At 39.9% G+C, this 21,922-nt stretch overlaps 1 protein-coding gene across 2 annotated transcripts; it reads left to right on the top strand.

The window, feature by feature from the left end:
- Positions 1–318: 318 nt before the first annotated feature.
- Positions 319–16,315, top strand: gsk3ab (glycogen synthase kinase 3 alpha b). Of its 2 annotated transcripts, XM_018672351.1 has the most exons (11): positions 319–421; positions 525–710; positions 6,911–7,098; positions 7,379–7,462; positions 8,568–8,678; positions 11,315–11,445; positions 11,756–11,960; positions 12,290–12,385; positions 12,639–12,825; positions 12,980–13,057; positions 13,454–16,315. In XM_018672351.1, exons 2-11 carry the CDS (start codon positions 536–538, stop codon positions 13,519–13,521), a joined length of 1,323 nt encoding a protein of 440 aa, XP_018527867.1. In that variant the 5' UTR covers positions 319–421; positions 525–535; the 3' UTR covers positions 13,522–16,315. The 2 variants fall into 2 exon arrangements, with proteins under 2 accessions (XP_018527867.1, XP_050932329.1); XM_051076372.1 differs by having other exon boundaries at positions 343–710.
- Positions 16,316–21,922: the final 5,607 nt, after the last annotated feature.

Genomic DNA, 21,922 nt, shown 5'->3' with positions numbered 1-21,922 from the left:
AACTGTGTCAAACTGACATGTTATTCCTTTTATTTTATACACCCCATTTAAATCAGTGAGGATAAGCGAAATAAAATAAAGACCTTTCTAAATGAAGCAATGCAACTCAAAAGCACCATAAAATATGTCTTCCAGAATGACCATAAAGTTGAATCAACACCTTTCAATAAAAACTCAACATTTTAATTTTCATGACTGAGGATTCACCGCAGAGGACATTAGTTTTATCTGTGTTCTCCTAATAAACTGGTAACTGAGTGAATTTTTGTCAATACTGTAATGAGGACTCGAAGCTCTCACAACTCAGTTTCCCATCAACCCTTGCAAGCTTTGCGTCGTTGTGCGTCAACTCCCCAGTCCCCCCACCATCATCGTTCTACAGAGGAAGAAAGGGGGAGACGGGCAGCCTGTACAGAACGTTGTAAGTGTAGTTTTTATTTATATCGAATATTAAAATACATATAGATAGCTTAAGTCTGTGCCGGTCTGACTGCTAACAACGCTCAACCTTGCCCCGGCTTTAGTTCGAACAAATATGAGCGGCAGCGGGCGGGCCAGGACCAGCTCATTCGCTGAGCCTCCCGGAGCTCCCGGATCCGCTGCAGCCGGTGCCGGATCAGCAGTAGCCGGTGGAAGCTCGACAGGAAAAACTGGGGCTTCACAAGCCAGTGGAAGCAGCTCGACGAGCTTTGGGAATTTGAAACTGCCTAGTGAGTATTAAATTACATTTCTACCATAACCCCACTTAACATGTTGTTCCAATTGCTCGGGTTATGCGTTATTTTTTTTAAATGTGTCGGAGTGTGTTGAATGTCGATCATTGTCGCGGAGCTAACCTTAGCTGGTTAGCTAACTTAAGTTAGCTGACCGGCTAACGTTAGCTGTGTTTTTCATTAAGGAACCAGTGCGATCAAGGGCTTTTATCGCATAGCTAACGCTGTAGTTAGCTGCTGCTGACAAGCCTAGAACTGAGCCGTTGGTATTTCGACGGTTAATAAAGTTATGACATTTTTTCAGCAACATTAGCTAACTAATATTATTACACTGTAACTCAAGAATAGAGTTGGTGTTAGCCGACGCTCCTATATATTCGTCATTAATATCAGAGGCTAACTAGCTTGCTAATGTTTGTTAAGAGTAAGCTGAAAATGATCAGGTTTAAGTTTTTAGGCGTCGTCCTGGGTCCAGTCTCATCTTGCAGATAGTTTTTTTTTTTTTTTTGCCAGAGTAGGGCAACGTAAATACAAGGTGTGCTAGTCCGAATACATGGATTTTGAAATTTATTCTCAGTGAGGATTTTCCAAATTGCTAAGTTCTAGCTGCCTATTAACCAGTAAATGTTGACCTCACTTTTATGTTATTTAACTGCTCGTCTAGATGCCTACATTTATGCATACGTAACAACATTTATGTATAGTTTCAGACAGCATACATCAATTCCAGGGTATCTTTTAAATCAGGAAAATGAGAATACTCTAGTATAGTAGAAACAGTTTGGCAACCCTGTGTTTGGCATATTGCCTTTGCAAATGTGTGAGCACCCTCAGGTGGAAGACAAGTTTTACAGTATACCATATCTTAGAGGAAGCCATTATGCCTTTAAGTAGGTGTCCACATTTACATAGATGGTTGAACATGCTCACTTTCATGGCCATTTTGACGCCTGTACTGGAAAGCCAGGTTTCCCAACAGCAAAGTCCCTCCAGTTGGTTTTGTTGGTGTGATGACAAGAACTTGCAGAATGCTCAGGGGTCATGTAGCTATGCAGCAGTAGCAGTTGGCTGAAGATCTGTAGGTTTAAACAGAGGTGTGCAGAAGGACAGACTGCTGGAGACCAAAGGAAATAGATCTTGTGTCAGATAAAATTCTCAAAACAGGGGGGAAAAAACTGCAGTTGTTTGATACTGAGTTTGACCAAGAATTGATAATTACCACAGGTGAAATGACTAACAAAGAAAATGAATGGAAGTCAAAGAACAAAATTGACATCATCTGCAGTGATTTAGTTAGCAGCCAGTCAAAGTGTTGTAATGCTGTTCAAATTGTTGAGCGCTTTCAGGCAAATATGTGCTATGTGATATTGGACTATATACACAAAATCTGATTTCACTTCACCATGTGATTTGACTCATTCACATCAATTGAAAGATGACCTTCTGGCTGAGTTTTCAGTGGTTGAGTTATTGAGTTATTATTGGTCTTCAGAATCTGCTGTATTCAATGAAAGCGTTATTCTTGTGTCAGAGATGCATGGATCTTGCAGAAACCCAAAATAAAGTGCTGCTTTAGACTACATTGACCATAATGGTGCATGCAAACATACAAGCAGGTGAATCTCTCACATATCTGTAGTTCTCAGACTGTGTTGTTTTGAGCAAGTAATTCACTTATTCTGCTCCAACTGGACAGTCGATATTTGATGAATTTGCAGCCCCCAGATGTATCAACAATGTCTGTGATTTGTTTCCACATGTTTTCTGTCTTTTTTATGTCCCAGTAACTCCTCAAAGATGCGTCAAGAGAATTGAGAGGCAAGAGGCTGCGACAGTTGACTTTTTTCCCCCAATTCTGTTTAATGTTTATTTCCATGGTATAGTGGAGTAATACAACAACTCTGTGTTTCTGCTGAAATCAAGATGATCACAATTGGCTGTTGCCTGGCTGTTGCTCACACTGCGTCAGAGAATATTTACATAAAGTTGGGCCTTTCTCCACTTTCCCTATAGTGCAGCTAGGTGCTTTTTGAGTCTGTCAGTCTCATCGGAGAGGGCACAAAGGCTGCAAAGCCAGGTCTCATTTACAGTGAATAGCTGCCGTCACTGTCCCAGCTTTTTGAATATGTGTGAACATCACACAAGCTGGCTAAATCTGAAAACACCTCTATCTTTTGGACTTTTGTCCAAATTGACCTGGCAATTTTTTACACCCAAAACAAAGCTCTCTGGAGCAGATAAATCCAAAAACCCCAGGCTCAATTTTTAATGTGCAACAGGAAAACCGAGCTTTTCCAAAAGGAAGATGTATGCCTGCTCAGAGATGGATGGATGCTGTGATGCAGTAGTGCAGAGAAAGCTGCTTTCTGTGACCTCTACTCTTTGTGATTCTGCCAATACAGTCAGCCACACAATACAAATATGGTCATTAACCTCTATTCACTATTGTTAAATGATGTATAATAGTGATTTTATCTATGGTTTTAGTGTAGCAGTGAAGGAATAACTGTTCTTGATTATCAGCTAGCATTAACAAGCCACAGCTAAATCACTACTTTTATACTCAACAAAAACATATGTCAGTATGAACAACTAACTGGCAGCACTGGAAAACAATATAAGGGAGCACTGACAGAAGAAGGTAACAGACCAGCTCAGGGTGACTGAAAGAGGAGGAAGAAGAAAATATCTATCCATTTTGGATGATCAGAGCTTTTAAGGATGTTGCCTTTGGCAGATTTAAAGTGATTACATTTAGCCAAACAAACATCTTCTACATATCTTCTAAACATCATTTAATATCTACAAGAACAAGAACATAACTGAGATAAAATGGCTAAAATCAGAAACACTCTGATCAAATAATGATAATGGTATGAATCTGTGCAAGCATTCATCACTAGCTTTCATTTATTGAGTTTTCAATACTTTGTGCCATTGACACATTTCATTGTGTCCCAAAAAATGTTTAATACTTAGCCTTATTCATTTCTGTCCTAGAGTTTGTTCACACAAAAGACAGTGTTAAAGTCGCTAGTTTGGCCTTGTATCTGTTACACATGCCGGTTTGAAAGTTGGCCAGCTCACTCCTAAATATATTTATATGCATCTTCCTACAACTAGTTAACAATTTCAAAAGCATTAAGCCATTTTACTTGGACATGTGGGTTATTACATGTTGTTACATCCTGGTACACCCTTTACAATCACAGGTTGCCTCCATTTAAACTTCAAAGCCTTATCCTCCCACCCACCCACACACACACACACCTGTAGTGCAGCAGTGTGATAAATGTTAAAGAGATGCACTGATGCACTGATACTGATCCAGCAACACCAATGACCAGTCCACATTAAATACATTTTCCTCATCACTGTCATTATGAAATTCAGTCTTTCATAGGATTTATGACTCAGTGCTGTGGCAGTCTCTTGCCTCATGTTACCTCAATGAAAAAGTGACCCCAATGAGTTTTATTCAGGATGGTATATACATTTTAAATTCAGGAACAGGAGAGAACCATGTTGGATCCCTTCTGTGCCTCAGTAGATACCCTGAGTTGAGGTATCGCAATCGGTAACAGGAGAGAAAGAAGTTGAATTAGTGCTTTGCAAGAGCACCATCTTCAGTCTGTGTGGTGTCAAACAGGAACATGAACTGTAAATGTTGTGAGGTTTAGACCTTTCTGATTAGCAAACCTATGGACCTTTGGTAGAGTTATTTGAAATGTATTATATAGTATAACGTATTATGTAGATGGATGTAGAATGGATTAAAAGCCACACCCAGTGTAAATCCATCACCATACAGAGTCAGGCAAGGCGGCGTTATAATTCCCATACATCACTAATGTGAAAATACCAGTTGTAATTTATCCTGCTGTTGCTGATCATTGTATCACGTTAAGGTCTGCTTGGGTTTTACGCTTACAAACAAGCTCTGAGCTAATTACTTATAAGCGTGGGTGTGATGAAAGTCACTTTGCGCATCCTTTTTCTCTTAGTCATCAGACTTGTATTGACGTATCAGAATCCAAAGCTATTCACTGACAGCTGGGCAGAGTGCTCATCTGTGCATTCATTATTCAAGGGACTATCATGCCACAGCTGCTCCATATTTAATGCGCTCCCCTCTGTCTTAACTTGTTTAAAAAGAGTGTGAAAGTGATGCTCAGAGGAAGCAGAGAGGAACAGTGTATTGTTGTGTTGGAATACAGGAATGTGCAGGAACCACACAATGACTTATCTCAAAGGCTAAATATTTCCTGCTGACTTGAGGGTAGAGATCAGAACTAGGCTGATCATGTGGTAATGCTATTGGCTCCTGTTGTAAACCTTGAAAAAGTTTTGGGTGGAAAATTGCCAAAATAGAAAAGTATACGGTTTCATTTGTTATCGAGAATCAATCAGGGATAGTAATCCAATTTAGAATTTATGATCATTAAATGCTCATGTTTTCATACAGAGAGAAATGGCAGGTGATAAAGCCAGTTCACAGTTTTTTTTTTGTCAGTTTATGGGTGAGACCTAAATGCTTCATTGTCTGACTCCATTTTGAGACTCTGAGACCTACTAGAGATCAGGAGGGGTCCTGTTGAGACAGGCGAAGTGAGCAAGCCCAGGAAATGGTAGCACTTCTGGGTGTGCTACTGTCCACGCAATTTTATCACAGGCTCTGACAAGCCTTTTGGCAATGGGCCTCTTCTCTGCTCTTCTTCCCCTCCCAGTGTCGTTGCTTCTGGTGCCGATTTGTCAAATCATTCTTGACCCAACACGTGCACGTGCGGAAAACACTGAACAGCTACTTGACCCTAACTAGAGCTGTCAGTTACTGTTAGATCTTGAGCATCACTCACTTTGCTTGATTTCCACAAGGTCAAACATTAGCCTGACAGTGACACCTTGAATTTCTTCCTTTATGTAAAATCTTCTCTAATTCAAGTCCTACAGCTCTCACTTGTCCCTTTAGCCCTATATAATGTGATCAGGGTGTATTGGTGGTTTTACTGTATTCCATTTTTCAAGGCCACTTAGTCCAGCAGAGCATCTTAGTTTTGACTCATGTTACATTTAATTAAACCCAACTTTCTTGCGAATTTAAGTAGTGGCAGGGAAACACTAAATGAGGGTTTATGTGAAGGTTTAGTTCGCAATTTCACAGCAGGTGATTCATATCCAAAAATTACATTTCATACTATAACACAAACTCTACATTTTACAAGCACCATGTTGTTCCTAAACTTTGTTACCCATGCACACTAAAACCTTCCATATGGCACAGTCACCTGTCACAAATAATAAAGCTACATGTACCTATATTTTAGCTCCTAACGAAAGTGTAATGGCAAATATAAACACAACCATAGCCTAGTCCACCTGTAACACATTGTTCAAAATTTATGTAAACTGTTGTATGAACGTCCGTAATGACAGAATATCTAAAACACGTGAGAATAACAAATTTAATGTATAATGTAATAAAATATGTAGCTAATACAAACATATGCTTCACTCAATTTTACGCAGGGATTGCATCAACTCATCCTTGGGGTTTATGTATATTATTGGAATGGGGACATTGAGGTAATTGAGATTGAAGTGGTGCGAGCAAATCAAAGAAGCTGCCTTCAAGGGAAACTGAAACTAATTTCATCAGTTAATTTATTTGGCAATTACATTCGAAATATTGTATTATAGCAGCGATATGTTTGGAATACTGTTGTACACTCGCCTGTTAATCGTGACAATTCATTAATGTAAGACAGCAATCTGGGTCAAACTCTGGTCGAACTTTAGTTGACCTGCATCATATGTGTGTCTCCAGTATGGTTGGGGGTTCGGGTAGCTTCACCCAGAGGAGCTTGGCAGGGTGTTGTTGGAAGTATCAAGAGCTCATTATCAGCCAGTGGAGTGCGTCTGGGGAGCCACCACATAGGTCACAACCATTCAAAGCAGAAGGGAGAGCTTATTGATGTTTAGCTTCTCTCTCTTAGGGACACTGGTTTAAAGGCTAAACTGGAAAGAGTTATGTTACTGTGTTTCTATGGAAAGTATGGTGCTTTTTATGCTGTTTTTGATTTCATTACATTATGTTTGTAATTTCCAAATGGTAGATTTGAAGCCACAGTGAATTTCTTGACATTTTTTGATCATTTCCGGTTCTCTCTGACAAGGCGTATTTCTGCTTTCATCCACAGGAGACAGTGGCAAAGTGACGACAGTGGTAGCCACACCTGGCCAGGGCCCCGATCGCCCACAGGAAGTGTCCTACACAGACATAAAGGTTATAGGAAATGGCTCCTTTGGAGTGGTCTACCAGGCTCGCCTCATTGACAGCCAGGAGATGGTGGCAATTAAGAAAGTTCTCCAAGACAAGAGGTTTAAGGTATGCTCAGACAGATAATTACAGTAAAGCAAAATGCTGTCTAAGTTGGAAGTTTGCATCTGCAGAAAAGGTTGTGGTGACTTTTGGTAGACACAAATGTTCATTCTGTTTTATTCTTCCCTTTAAGCACTGCTCTTTCACACTCTGGATTCGAATATGATGACCTTCAGTAACTGTCCTGAATTAACTTTGTCATTTTGCTGTGAAAGTTATAATTTTTTTTGCACAACTCACATTCTGCACTTCTCTTCCCTTTCCTTTTTTCCTTTCTTCGTTGTAGAATAGGGAGCTGCAAATTATGAGGAAATTGGACCACTGCAACATTGTGAGGCTACGTTACTTCTTCTACTCCAGCGGGGAGAAGGTGTGTGTGTGTGTGCACTGACTTTTATATAGAAGGAATCAAGTTTCCAGATGGAGCACTCTGCCTCCACTCCCAGCCATTTTTATGGTGCATGCATCAAGGATGATTCATAGACATGTTCCGGACTAGTAGATCTCAGTCTTTATTGTAACATGATTTCACACTCACACTTAACTTTCACAGAATTTCTCAGATTATTATTGTGGTTTTGCTTTTGCCCTTAATATATCTGAATTTGAGGAAATATGAGCTATATCACATAAACTTTAATGGAAAGAAAGGTTTATGTATACTCTCACTCAGAACCTGAGCAACTAGAGCTGATGACTTTGTGAAACACTGACAAGACTAAGTTTACTTTTTGGTCCATACCCTCTGATTTTTTTTTACTTTAGAAACAAAATATGTATCTCTGAATTCCTCAGATCGAGATGCATCTTTCTATGTAAGTTATGCACAAGGGCATGTACAGGATTTTTTGCCAAATTCAACACAGCAGGCATAGCACAGTATCCTCATTGGCATAGAATCACTCTATAACTTGTTTATTCTGCCTCTGCCTCTGTAAAGAGCAGAAATTCATGTGTCACATTTAATAACAAAAGATTTTATGGTTTATGAATTAAGTACTACATTTGTGTCTGTGAGTCTGAATATCCTCCCCTGTATTTGAGTCAAACTGTGTTCATACTTCATTGTACTTTTGCAATATATAATTTACAGTAGCAGACTAATCAGTTGTGTTTATACTCACATCAATAGATGCATTTTATTGCTTACAAAGTGTAACTGCAAAGTCAATGAGCTCAACTGTAATTGTATAGTCATTGTTTGCAGCTGATATTCATTTAAGATAAGTGAAAAGTATAAGCTACACATTTCATTTCATTCTTATTGTCCACTGCTTACAGCTGCAGTAATTATTTTTTGTTTACTCACTTATCCCATATCCAGTCCAATGCATTTTTTAGGCTTGGTTGTTCTGCTCAAAGCACTGGATTTAGTTTTTTTGTGTAGTTAAAGCTGTTGATTTGGATATGATTAGACACCACTTTCCACTTGCAGTTATGCAGTATGCGTTCTTCCTTTTGTTCTTCCTTTCCAGAAAGATGAGGTGTATTTGAATCTGGTGCTGGACTACGTCCCTGAGACAGTGTACAGGGTAGCTCGGCACTTCAACAAAGCCAAGACTACCATCCCCATCATCTATGTTAAGGTGGGTAGACACAAAAAAATGTAGACACACACACACACAGCTGCTCTCATCCCACCACTATAGGCATCATAATGTTATTTCAAGTTCAGTTATTCAGGAGATGACATACTTCATTTCTGTATATATCAAATGTGAAAAGTGCAGTAATCATCTTAGAAGCAAATTCTGTCTGGTGTGTCAAACTACTGCTTGTTACGTTAAGTCCATTGTGTCTGCAGAGGTTATGTTTTCACCCCTGTCTGTTTATCTCTAAGCTGGGAACGCAAATTAAGTGGACATTGTCTAAGTTCATTTTGGCAGTGATGTGGGATTAATGCATCTGAAATGCATTTCAGCTGTAACTTAAAATGCTGCATTCATTAGTTTTTTGGGGAAGCCCTGACCTGATCTGGACTGCCAAACAGCACTGCCTTCTTCATGTGCTGCTTTTGTAGCAAAGACACAAAAGACAAACCAATAGTGTTAACTGTTAGAAGAGGCAGCTGCTTTACAAGATGGAGAATTGTTTGTATTTGGCAGAAATCTTTGCTCTTGCTGCTTTTTAGGTTTGAAGTATGCTGCTGTAAATATTTAATTCTAAAAAATTAGAATAGCTACTTTGTGGAATATGGCTAATATTTTCACTTGGATTAATTGGTCTAATACTAGTACTTTTTTAACCTCCATACTTTATCATTATCTCTTCATGTGTCAAACCATAAAAGGGGTTAGATTTAAATATTTTATCTTAGTCTTGAATTTAGTTTCATCAGTTATTGTGCAGTGTTTTCCTGAAATTTGGTAGAAACTGAAACTAAAACCAAATTTTTGTTCTCTAATTGCCTGTGGATGTAATAAACAACCAAGTATTTTCCTGTTTGTTTTTCTCACACACACACACACACACACACACACACACACACACACACACACACACACACACACTCACACACTCTCACTCACTCACTGTTTAAGGATTATGAAAGCAGAAAGGGAAAGATGGCCCCATGGGAATTAATGTGTTTTCAATACACTTGGCTCCCTGTCTAAAAGGGTGCTCATTTTTAGGAGTGTGTGTTTGTCATGTTTACTCTGTGTAGCAGCAGAGGGGACATTATAGCTGTCTCATGGCCCATTTCCTTACCTCAGCCTGCTGCTCCCCTGTGGCTTTGAGATGCATACTGATCTCTCCCTCTTTCTCTCTCCTCTGCCATCCCTCCTTCCTCCGGCGACACATTTCCATCACAGCATGTCTGAGATCTCCCTCCCCCCTGGGTCTCATGTTTTTACCATGTCTCTCATTGTCTCCCTCTTCCTCACCCCTCTCTCCTCCCCTTGTCTTTCTCTCTCTGCCCCTTTTTTAACCATCATCTCTCATCCCTCAGTCATCTTGTCTTTAATCATTTTGTAATCTGTGGCCATCCTGCTGTCACTGCATCATGTGGGTAATAATGATGATAATGGTGATGGTGACAGTGATTTCATATTAAGACTCTTACTGTCTACATTCCACAGACACACCAAATGGGTGCAGACTAGAATGTGTACACAAATGTCAAACAAGGGTTAGATGAGGATGGTTACATGTCTTCAGGGAGAATATTTCACCCTTGTATTTTATTTATTTATTTATTGTAGAAACATGCCACTGCAGGCTGCATCAGACACTGTACAGATACTTCTTTCAACACACACCTACACAGTGAACCCCAAAAACCCAATTAGGGCACATGAAGAACTGACAAAAATCTATTCAGACAAACACTCCTGTGACCCTTCCTTTGGAAAATAAATAAGTTGTATTACTATCCATTGTTGACAGGGTAACTGCAGGTTTTGAAACTTCAGATTCGTCAAAAAAGGCCTTAGGTTATAAGTCCTAGAATCTTAAATTCAACAAATATTTTTTCTCATCTGCTGCAGGCAGTGATGTTATTAAGTGTTATTGTATGTGATTGTGAGCTGCTGAGAGATATTATAATCCGTAAACTTAAATGTGGGATTGTTGTGACGGTGGATTGTGGTGTAGGAGGCTGTTCAGTCCTTTTTGTGGAGTTTCAGTCTGTGCTGTAGCAAACATTGTTGCTACTGCTAGCTGCAGTAGCCAGTAAGCTTATCCTCAGCAACAGGCGTCAACTTACACAAAAACTTACATTAACACAACTCACATTAACATGTGAATGAGTCTTTTTTTTTTTTTTTTTTGGTTAATCCATCTATACAATTTCTGCTGCCTATCTGGATCCAGGTAGCATTAATTTAGCTACATATCTTATTAGGAATTATTATTATTATACACTGCTGTACTGGAAGATTTAATAATTCTAGGACACATTGCCCCTACTGGTTTTCTATCATACTTTCAGACTATGCCTGGTATGATCACAAAATGGGGATTAAATTGTATGTGGTATTACAAAGGTCTCTAAAAGTCTTCAATTTAACTTGCTAAACCCTGGTGCTGGACTATGCCCCTGAGATAGGACACCCTCTGAGTCAAGACTCACCTGACTAAGCACAAGAGCAGGGAGAGGACGTGACAGTAGTGAACTTAGATGTCCTCACATTCTCTTTTTGCTTTTCTTCTTGGAATATGTGTATCATTCTTTTGTTAAACACTGTCGGGCATTATGCCAATACTCTCTGTCCCCCCTCAGGTGTACATGTACCAGCTGTTCCGCAGTCTGGCTTATATCCATTCCCAGGGCGTGTGTCACAGAGACATCAAGCCCCAGAACCTCCTGGTGGACCCAGAGACAGCCATCCTCAAACTCTGTGACTTTGGCAGGTCAGTAACAGACACTGCCCCTGGACATGTCTGTCTGCCTCTATCATTCTTTCCATCGTGGTAACTGTCTGTGTCTCAGCGTACATGTTTAGTTGGCTGTCTGTTTGTGTTGCCATCTCTTTCTTGGTCTTGACTTTCCCTCTGTGTATCTGTCACATGCCTCCTTACCTCCCTGTCTCAGTCGCTTACAAGCTGCAGTTTTTGTGAAGCAAACACACTGAGAAATGAAGAGTTCACGTTGTCTGGCACTCCCCTCCTAAACTGTCTGTTTTTCTGCCTCATCTCCCATCTCCCATCTTCCACCTTTTAGTGCTAAGCAGCTAGTACGGGGGGAACCGAATGTGTCCTATATCTGCTCACGGTACTATCGTGCCCCAGAGCTCATCTTTGGTGCCACCGACTACACGTCCAACATTGACATCTGGTCAGCAGGCTGTGTGCTGGCTGAGCTGCTGCTGGGCCAGCCCATCTTCCCTGGGGACAGTGGTGTGGACCAGCTAGTAGAGATCATCAAGGTACAGTAAGGATGCTACAAAGAGTGGAGGGAAGCCAGCTGATGGCTCAGGCCACATAGTGTAAAGAATTAAAACTAGTTTTGGGACAGCCTAACAATGCAATATTGCTGTTGGTATATGATTTAGAATCAAAGTGCATTTGTAAGAACTGTGGATTAAAAACATGCTTTTTTAAAAGTGAAGTCCTGCTTTTTATTAAATGGAGAGAGCACACTATAACAAAGAGTGTTTGTGTTCTCATCCTCCCCCTGTTGTGCACAGGTATTCAGGAGATACCAATAATTGTGATTAAAATGATTGAATATTAATTTTTCACCCTTGTTTGTCAGGTTCTGGGGACACCAACAAGGGAGCAGATCCGGGAGATGAACCCTAACTACACAGAGTTCAAATTCCCACAGATCAAAGCACACCCTTGGACAAAGGTATGTTTCCATTGCTGGAGTACATTAATGCTGGATAGCAGTCAACTGCACACTCACTCTGAAGCAGCCTTTTTGCTCTTTAATAGATAGGAAAATACAAAAATAGGTTGTATGAAAATTTGATGGTTTATGTAAGTAGATTTGATAGATGTTATTCACACTTCTTTGGAATCCTCATGTTTGTAGATCTTGGGTTTACATAAACACTACTTCCTGGTGGGACTGACTCTCTTATATTTCTCTCTCCCGTCAGGTGTTTAAGCCTCGTACCCCACCAGAGGCCATTGCCCTCTGCTCTCGACTGCTGGAATACACGCCGGTGACCAGGCTCTCTCCTCTGGAGGCATGTGCGCACGCCTTCTTCGATGAGCTGCGCCAGCCCAACACCCGTCTGCCCAGTGGACGAGAACTGCCGCTCCTCTTCAACTTCAGTCCCGTTGGTCAGTTTGCCTCCCTGTCATTCTTTGTCACAGTGTATTTCTCATATTTGACCTTTGATGACCTTCACTTACACGCTAATGGTTGATTGTTAAGCCGTTTCACCTATAATGTCATGTGTAATTAAACATCTACTTGTCTCCTCTGCTCTCTCAGAGCTGTCTATCCAGCCCCAGTTGAACTCCACACTCATTCCTCCTCACGCTCGTGCACAGACATCGCCTGCCTCACATGGTATGTTTGGATACTTTGACAGACATTTTGTTGACAGAGCATATTGAGTTTTATTTATGTATTCATATTAGCAGTTGTTATTATGCTGTCTGTCTTTAGAGCCCTAGAAAATGTACAGAGCAGCTGCAGGTGCTAACCTGAATAGCCCTAAGCCTTAGTTTTACTCCAGTCTGATCCGTAGCCCTGACCTATTTTTGAAATCCAAACCCAGAGATTACATTTAGACCACACAGTCTGAATTTCTCACTGTTAAGAATATGAAAATGTGAATAGAGTATGCATTATGGATACTTTCAAACAATGACAACTGAATTGTCTTATCAAAAAACATGACTCAACTCTCCCTGCGAAATTGTTTTCATTGCTGACAGTTGTATTCCCTCTCTCTCCCTGCAGAGGGCAGTGTGTCAGACAGTACCGCCCAGCCCAGCTCAGCACCTGGATCCATCAACAACAGCACCTGAGCATCCATCCCTCTGTCATCCTTTCTTTTTTGTCTTCCCCATTTTCCTTTTCTCTCCACTGCTCTTCTCCCTCTCTCAACTTTCCTCTTGGCTCCAAACCCTTGAAAATAGAAAAAAAAGAGAGAAAACTATACACACACCCATATAAACACTCAGCATTGCTATTTATCCTGAATGTTAACCATTTCAAATAGAAAGCGATTTCCGTGGCTGCTCGCTTCAGGAAGATGTGGGTTGTTTTTAAGGACATTTAGGTAGCCATGCTTGGGCTTAATATAAGCTGCAGTCCTAAGTCCAGGGTGGCCCTTGTCTGGCCTATTAGATTAAAGAAACATTACAATGATTGGGTAGGATGTTTGGGAGATGAGGAGGGGGGTTGTACATGTTGTGTGGATTTTCTGCATTGACTTTTATCCCTTTTATGTTCTTTTTATTTGCATTAGCTAATTTTATGTGTGGCCGTGGTGCCATTGAATGGGGTCCTGATTGGCTATGGAGTTGAGAATGAGGGCCGCGTGTAAGGCCTGACTAATATTGACAATCATCCTTAGTAGGGTCAAAAATGGCACACTTGTACTGTACATAGTGTTTGATTGTACGACCCACTGTGTAGACTAGTGGCTCCTTGTCACTTTCTTCTCTGAACTCTGCTCAAGTACTGTTGGTTCACCCAGCCCAGTGGTGAACAAATGTGAAGATTTTTTTTTTTTTTTAATCTCCCAGTTTGATACCCACACAGAACATATTGGCTAAGTTGTCCATGTCATTTTAGATAAGAGGTGGTTTTAAATTTTATCACAAAGCAGGGCACCACAGCCTGTCTTTACAGTTTCTTTTCAAATATTAGCTCCTCAACTGCCTTTTATGTGAATGAGAGGGAGCTTTATATGAGCACATGTCTTCAGTTTCTTCAGTATAAGCTCATGTTGTCTTTGGTTAAGCTGGAAACCAAGCGTTTCATATTGATTCTCAAGTGAGTATTGCACATCTCCAAAGGGAGAAGAGGGGAAGCAAAAGGAGTGAGTTATGTGTACTGTCCAGCTGTGAACACAACCTCACACAGAGGGAGCCGATGGTGTGGGGCTCCAGTCGCATCTAATACAGAAGCCTCAATGTCTCAAATGTCATACACGCAGCTGCCTAGCACTGTAGGGTGAATAGTCACCTCATGAATTATGTCACTTTTACGGTGTTGCGTTTCATATCAGCTTGATTATGTTTAAGAATTACTGTCTGTGCAGGAGAATGACTCTGTGAGTGAATTTTGTTTGCCATGTGTATGAGAGATGTGTCCAAAACCCCGTTTCGCCCCTCCCCAAACAGCCTGCCTGCAACGCTCATATCACGTTCTTCTTGTCCTATAACGGTGGTAGGAACTGATCACGAATGATTTCGCGCAGCCTAACTGTCGGTCCACTGTCGGCACAGACTAGTTTCTTTCTTCCACCAGGCAAACGTGCATGTTCAGCCCAAGCTGACCACACTATATTACATCCACTAATATCAGTAATAATCTGACCAGAAATGATGCTCAAACCCCTGAAACACAACAGCTTTTGGAGCCTCCCCCCCGATTCCTTTTTGCCCTCATCCCTCTGCCTTCTGCTTCCGTCTTTCCTCCTCCTTTTTTCACTGCTAAACTGTAAATATCAAGTACCTTTTATTTTATTTTGTTATTTTTGTTATTATTGTTATTATATTGTTGTTCTTGTAATTTTTTTTCTCTAGTAGACCGGCGCAGCAGCAGCCGGACTGTTTATCCTCAGTCGCAGTCTGTAAATACGATTTCATTTCAGTCCCTGGTTCACGAGGGGAAAAACAGAACAAAATGTTTCATTTTTATTCTCTCTCCCTCCATTTTTCTCTTCACAACTTTCCCTTTTCCCTCATAAATGTTGTCATAACTGTTTTATTTATTGTATTGTGTTTTTTTGGAGGGTGGGAGTGGGGGAATCTTTTCTTTTCCACTGGGGTGGTAAAAATTGAGGGATTTGTTTTTTTGTTTTTTGTTTTTTTGGTTTGTTTTTTAATTCCAAATTTTAGTCCAGCAATGTCACATGCAAAATGATTTCACATCCAAGATACTGTACTCAGATCCAGACGTTGGAGTGTGCTGTTCAATCCGTGTGTACACAGCCGCGCATGCTCGCCAACAGGTGAAACTCCAGTTTTCCATTTAACTTCAATGTGAAGGGAATGTTACAAACCTCTGGATCTATGGGGTCGTGGTGTTGGGAGGGACTGTGTATCACCCGGTGTGTGTGTGTGTGTGTGTGTGTCTGTGTGTGTCTGGAGGAAAAGGAGAAATATGAATCTGTCCATTGACATGTATCATCTCCTGTGTCCAACCGTCTCCTGTTTTCCCTCGCTGTGTGTTGTGTGAGTGTTACGGGGTTTGACCTGTTGACAGCGTGTGTGTGTTTCACAGATACTTGTCGAGTTTCTTGAGCACAGCTGCAGGGAATGTATGTGCGTTTGTGTGTGTGTATGTGTGCGTGTTGGCAAACCATAGACATTACTCTCTGTATTTTCCTAAATGAAGAGCTGACGATATGTGCTATTTTAATGTTTTTTTTTTTTGTTTGTTTGTTTCAATCTTCCAATCTGTCACACTCAGTTTTTAATTTGCTGTGACCCTGCTCTTTTATCACCCTTGTCTGAGGGGAAAAATGTCATTGTTGGGAACAGAACGGTTGGATAAAGGAGATGATGAACAGAGAGGGATGGAGGGAGAGAGACAGTTTTTGTTTGTTGGTATAAATAATTAAACTCATTAATAAAGTGATGAAACTGTTCCTGTCTCACATTCATGAGTCAATTATACCTGAATGATTGAGCCATGTTTACATGATCACAGTGGGGAAACAAATAATAATGATATTACAACAGTGTGTTTATTGATGATTTACTTGTCTGTGCAAAGAAAGAGAACATCAGTAATGTGAAGTTAAATGTACCAGTGCTACTTAAAGTCCGTCTGTGCAAAATACCCACCAAGTAAAGTGGGAATAGCCCCAAAAACCTCAGGTTTGTCCCAGTTTAATTGAAAATTTGCTTTGGAGTTGCACCACTAAGCATATTATTAAAATACATAATAAGGGCCTTAAGTGGTTCTTATTAACTTGAGACCTTGTCTTAAAGAGGATTCAAAATCTAAATTTAAGATATAGGTAATTTAAGTTGTTGTTGCAGATGTGTGAAGTCAAATTACCGCACAGCAGTTCTTATATTTCAGCGGGGAAAACATCACTACATTTATGTTCCTTCTAGTTCCTTTTCAGATTAAAGCTTTAAATCATATACTGCATTGTTAAACAGTAAATCAAACTTCCCAAGACATATAGAATGTTTTATAAGCTCCAGCTCAATTAGATGTATCAGTATGGACTTGTAACATTTTCTTGCTGTGGTACTGGTGCTTTTACTCAAGTAAAGAATTTGAGTGCTAGAGGCCTTGAGATATTGTTGTGTAATGGTGGCTGATAAAACTGAGCCATCCTCCATAAGATGGGGTGAAAATGACTGATGCATCTTGCATTTCTCTCTCTCTCTCTCTCGCTCTCTCTCTCTCTCTTGGAGTCTCAGAATAATCTCTTTTCAGTCATACCATCATCAGTGTGACAAGGCTAAGAGCAACATGAGTTTGTGTTCAGCTGAGATGAGTGTTGAGCCATTCACCTCTCTCTTTTTTTTCTTGAGGAAGAGCTGTTTTTGGTTAGTTGAACATTTAGTTTCTCGGCCTCTTTAAAATGTTAATAACGAAATGTACTGAATATTAAGCAGGACACACTTAATGCATTCATGTTGATGTGGAATTTTCAACGTGCAAAACATTATAAACTTGCTTAGTGGGCATGAGTCCTCGGCTTTGTGTGAAACCTTCTCATGGAGGGATGAATGAAATGAAGCTCTCTTTATGCTCTGCAGTGGAGTCGGGTGCAGCTGTGAACTCTGGAGGACCAGTTGGAGAATGACGAAATCAGAACAGTTGTTATGGGAACCATGCTATTGCAAATGTCAGTGAAAATGTTTTTGACCTTGACTGATGAAATCTTGCACTTCCACAGTTGACTGTACCAGCTGTGTGAGTGGAGGGAAGGGTTCGTGGACAATTAACATGCAGGTATTCACACTGTTTTGTGTTGATGGTACATTTCAGTGACACTCTACCTATAGCCTTTATATCTCGTTTTTGACATATAATCTTGCTTCTTTCTCAAGATATCTGTTGAACTCAGGTCTTATTTGGCTCCATGACTTCACTGAGACCTTCAGCACCATCTCAAACATGGCTGAATATCTTCATGGCCGCCTAACAAGGACCAAGGAAGTCTCTCCCACACAGCTGTCTCTGAGCGACTCCAATTTTTCATTCAGACAAGAATCAGCTGTTCAAGCTGTAAAAGAAGAGCTGGATTTAATGAAGTCTCAGGGTGTCTGTGAACTTTCTTCTTTTCGTCTTTCTCTCTGTTCTGTAGAAAATATTTATAGGCTCTGGCAGAGCCTTTGCTGCCCGGTGCTTAACTAAAATTTCACGGTTACCTGTGAGCCTGCCCCTCAGTTTCAGCTCAGCTAAATTAGTACTGTGTCCTTGCATGACCCGGCCCAGTCTTTGGTCTCTATTCATTCACAGCCATACACAGGCTTTTAGCACTAGTGTAGACTGTGATCATTTTTGGTTCACAAAATATTAATACACTAGTTCAAGTTAGAAAGTTCGGGCAGGGCAGTGTAATTGTGTAGCCTGATGAAATCCTGTGATACTGCAATTTAGCTTGTTATTAGTATAGTAGTTAATCCTTTCTTATGTTTTCTACAACTAAAATATTGCACCCTACAAAGGCAGTGTGCGGTAGCTACTGTGGCTACAGGCGATGGCAAACTGTAGATAGAGAGGATAGAGAGGTTGTTATGCTTTCGTTTTATGTCATATTTATCTTTTAGGCTGATTATTTTACCCAAAAATCATTCCCATAGAACCCACACAGTACCAAAAAAATGCACATACTGCATTCTGCCTTTGGATAACTTTCTGCAGTTTCTACCAACATGTATTTTCTCAGTTTTTCTTAGTTTTCTTATCAATTTTAACCAGTTTCTACCAACTGACTTTCTAATTATTTATAGTCCATATAGGAATCAAGTTTTTCTGTGTTTTGCCGAGTTTCTATCCGTCTGAGTGCTATTCATATTTAAATTGAATCAATATAATACATTCATTTACAATTTAGTACACAGAAGTATATGATTTAAATCTATCTTAGCCACATCAAATTGAATGAATTCCCCAGCTACTTTTACTTAAACTGTGATTTTCCTTCATCATGAATTGACTTAGTTGCTGCCCGATTTAATTTTGTGAAATAACAAACTGAATTACCATAATGTTAATTTACAGACAGTTACAAACAACGTTTCAGTGAAGGCTAGCCAGAGCTATCCGATGACTGTATATAAAGATATCTTTTTGTACAATCATCATGCAGCAAATGTGGCGAGGAATCCTACAGCTCCCAGATTAACAAGCTAAGGTGCAACTACACAGCTCAAGTATGTTCAACACCAACATGTCAACACAGGCAACAACTTCTCTACAGTTATTTGCCAAAGTTTGAGCAGCCCTGGGCAAATTACATATTTGGTTGATATTCAAGGTGAGAGAGAGGTAAATGCAGGTAAATGCAGCCCCTGCAGCAAACAGGCAGTAAAAATATCCTCAAATGTTAAGTCACTTTTTATTTCATCAATTTGAACCCCCCCCCCCCCCCCCCCCCCAACACACACACGCACACCACCACGACCTCCTGCAGCATATATCACAGCTTGCAAATACTTTTTGTAGCAGCTAACAGTCTTTCTATTCACGAATTTTCTCCTACTCCATCTGCAGATCACTTCAGGTTCAGAGGTTTTTTTAGGCTACCTTGCACACAACATGTTTCTACTCACAGATTTTCTCACTTTTCAGCTTCACTGTCTTGACTCTGCATAAAATATCAGCAGACTAGAGACTAGAGTCTGCTGATATTTTATCTGTGTGTAAATGTTTCCTGTGCCACTGGCTGCCACACAACCCTGAAGAATAATATTTCCACCCACATGCTTAACAGTTGGCAAAGGGCAGGTTACTAAAAACCGACACTGTTACTCTTTCTTCTGTTTTTTGAGTACATGAAAATAAAGTAACAGTGCCTTAACATTTGAAGAAAGGTTCATTTTGAAATGTTTGTTTGCTGCAGGGGTTGTACATCCATCTTTTAACTTAAAAATATCATCAAAATATATTATTTGCCGAGAGGTGACCAAAGTTTTGCACATAAATGTCTGTTGAGACAGACAAGGAAAAAAAAAACACTAAGGCAAGTTTGCAAACCTGTCAGGAATTTACAGATAATTTGACAAATCATAAACATCATCTAAACCAATTCAGACATATCAGATGGAAGATTGTCTAAAGAGAATCTGATGCTGGAAAAGCCAACTGGGACATAACCAGACGTGCATTTAATTCCAAAAATGTTTGCTTGCATTTAAATCTGAATCTGTTTTGTAACAAATCCCTAGTGGGATAAATAGATGTTAGATGTTTTTTCTAATGTATTTTTTAATGTTACAGGGAATAGGCAAAGAAATATATAGAGTGAAGGAGTTTTTTTTTCAACATGAATCAAATTCACGAGAAGCCTGAATTTGAGCCTCATAATCTCCCAAAAGGCTCTTCTTGATAGGTCCCAAAATGAGTTTGCTGAACAGCTACTAAATGGACCTTACAGTGAGATTGCTTTTTTAACTGCATGATTATTAACCTATTACCACTCGAGCACTGCAAGTGTTAAGAGAGAGAGGGGTGTCTAGAAAATAATAATAATAGGATTAGAGGTGCTTGTAAAGATCCAGAGTAATCAGCGCTGCATGATAAAGCAGCCCTCCTCCTCTGGGACCTGCAGTGTCTGAACCGTAACCTTCAGTGAAAAACATGTTTGCTAAGTCTTCATTGTGATATGTCAAAGTTAAATAATGTTATTCCCACGGTGTGTTGAGATTGTTCGGTTTCTGTGGGGCCTCAGTGGCCCCAGCCCCTCTGGCTGAATGCCTAGCCGGCTCTTTAATACCATTTGGAGTCAGGTTAAGCAGTCTGGAGGAGCTGCTCATCTTCCAAATCAGCCAACAGGGCACATCAGGGCACTGTGTATATAAGACTTGACATGACAGAATCGAGATAGACCATGCAGCTGAACAGAGTTAATCTGATAAGTGTTATATAGTATAGATTTAATAAACCTCTCTGGAGATTCAAGTGCAGTTGAAGTCATATGTGACAGCGATTGCTGTCACTGTGTGAAAAAGGTGAAAATGCTCTGCAATTATGTTGTTTATCAGAAACTAAAACATTTCACTCAGTGCTCCATTCAGAAGTGGCACTGAGAGTGGTGGGTGGCCATGTTTGTGTGACATCAAACGTGGCTCAGAGTTAAAATTTGAATGTTTAAAAAAATCACACAAATAGGCCTGACAGACACTAGTCTACCTTTTTCCTATGACATGCTGTGTATACAAATCCGGAAATACCATATACACAAATTGTACATTAACAGGGATACTGGAGCTTTCAAAACTGTGTTAAATAAATGCAAACCAAGGTTAGCTGTGGTACAGTGATGTCAATTATGATATATGTAAGATTATGCAGCCCACTTGCAAATGGCAACTCAAACCTAGGATGAAATCTTATACATAACTACATTAGAAATGTTATTCATTATTTTGTAGTTGCATCTCTGTTTAATTTTGATTCTACTGTTTGTAGTCTATCATGTGTTGTTTGTCTACAAATTGTTATTGCTGCCTACTCTTGAAAAATTTAATCTCAATAATGCTGCACAGAAATAAGCTTGAATAATGGTTGTGACACCATGTTAGGTATTATGTTAGGTGTTATTTTAAGAACCTACTGTTGATGTTTTCTGGTTTTAAGTAGAACTGACTGGAAGTGACCTCTTGTTGATTTTATGGTTTGAAACCAGTATACCAGCCATGAAGCCGTCTAATGTATAGGACTACACTAGAGTTTCACTGCCTTGTTCCTGTGTAAACTAATGCTTTAATGCCTGACACCTCTGCATAGTACTGCATGTTTAGTACTTTTATCTGTAAAGTAATATATATATTTGCCTCTGATATATAGAAGAAAACTCTACTTATGTCTACACTATATATGTTTTGTTATAGGCTGGATGGGTGGATCACCAACCAGCAGGCAAGTGGGGCCCTAAAAGCTCCAGATGTACTCCTATTATTTCTATATACATAATTTAATTACTTGCAAATTGTTTAGAAAGTTACCCAACTAAATTACGACATCAACTATAACGTCTGGAACAAGTGGATTTTTGGTCTTTTA

This window comes from Lates calcarifer, linkage group LG15 (assembly GCF_001640805.2).
Source record: "Lates calcarifer isolate ASB-BC8 linkage group LG15, TLL_Latcal_v3, whole genome shotgun sequence".
NCBI lineage: Eukaryota > Metazoa > Chordata > Actinopteri > Centropomidae > Lates > Lates calcarifer.
This window is presented reverse-complemented; position numbering and strand designations above follow the sequence as displayed.

Coding starts and splice junctions, on each gene's coding strand:
- gsk3ab (XM_018672351.1), top strand. CDS start 536: ATGAGCGGCAGCGGGCGGGCCAGGACCAGCTCATTCGCTGAGCCTCCC. Junction 11,961..12,289: donor AGCTAGTAGAGATCATCAAG/GTACAGTAAGGA, acceptor CTTGTTTGTCAG/GTTCTGGGGACACCAACAAG. Junction 12,386..12,638: donor AAGCACACCCTTGGACAAAG/GTATGTTTCCAT, acceptor CTCTCCCGTCAG/GTGTTTAAGCCTCGTACCCC.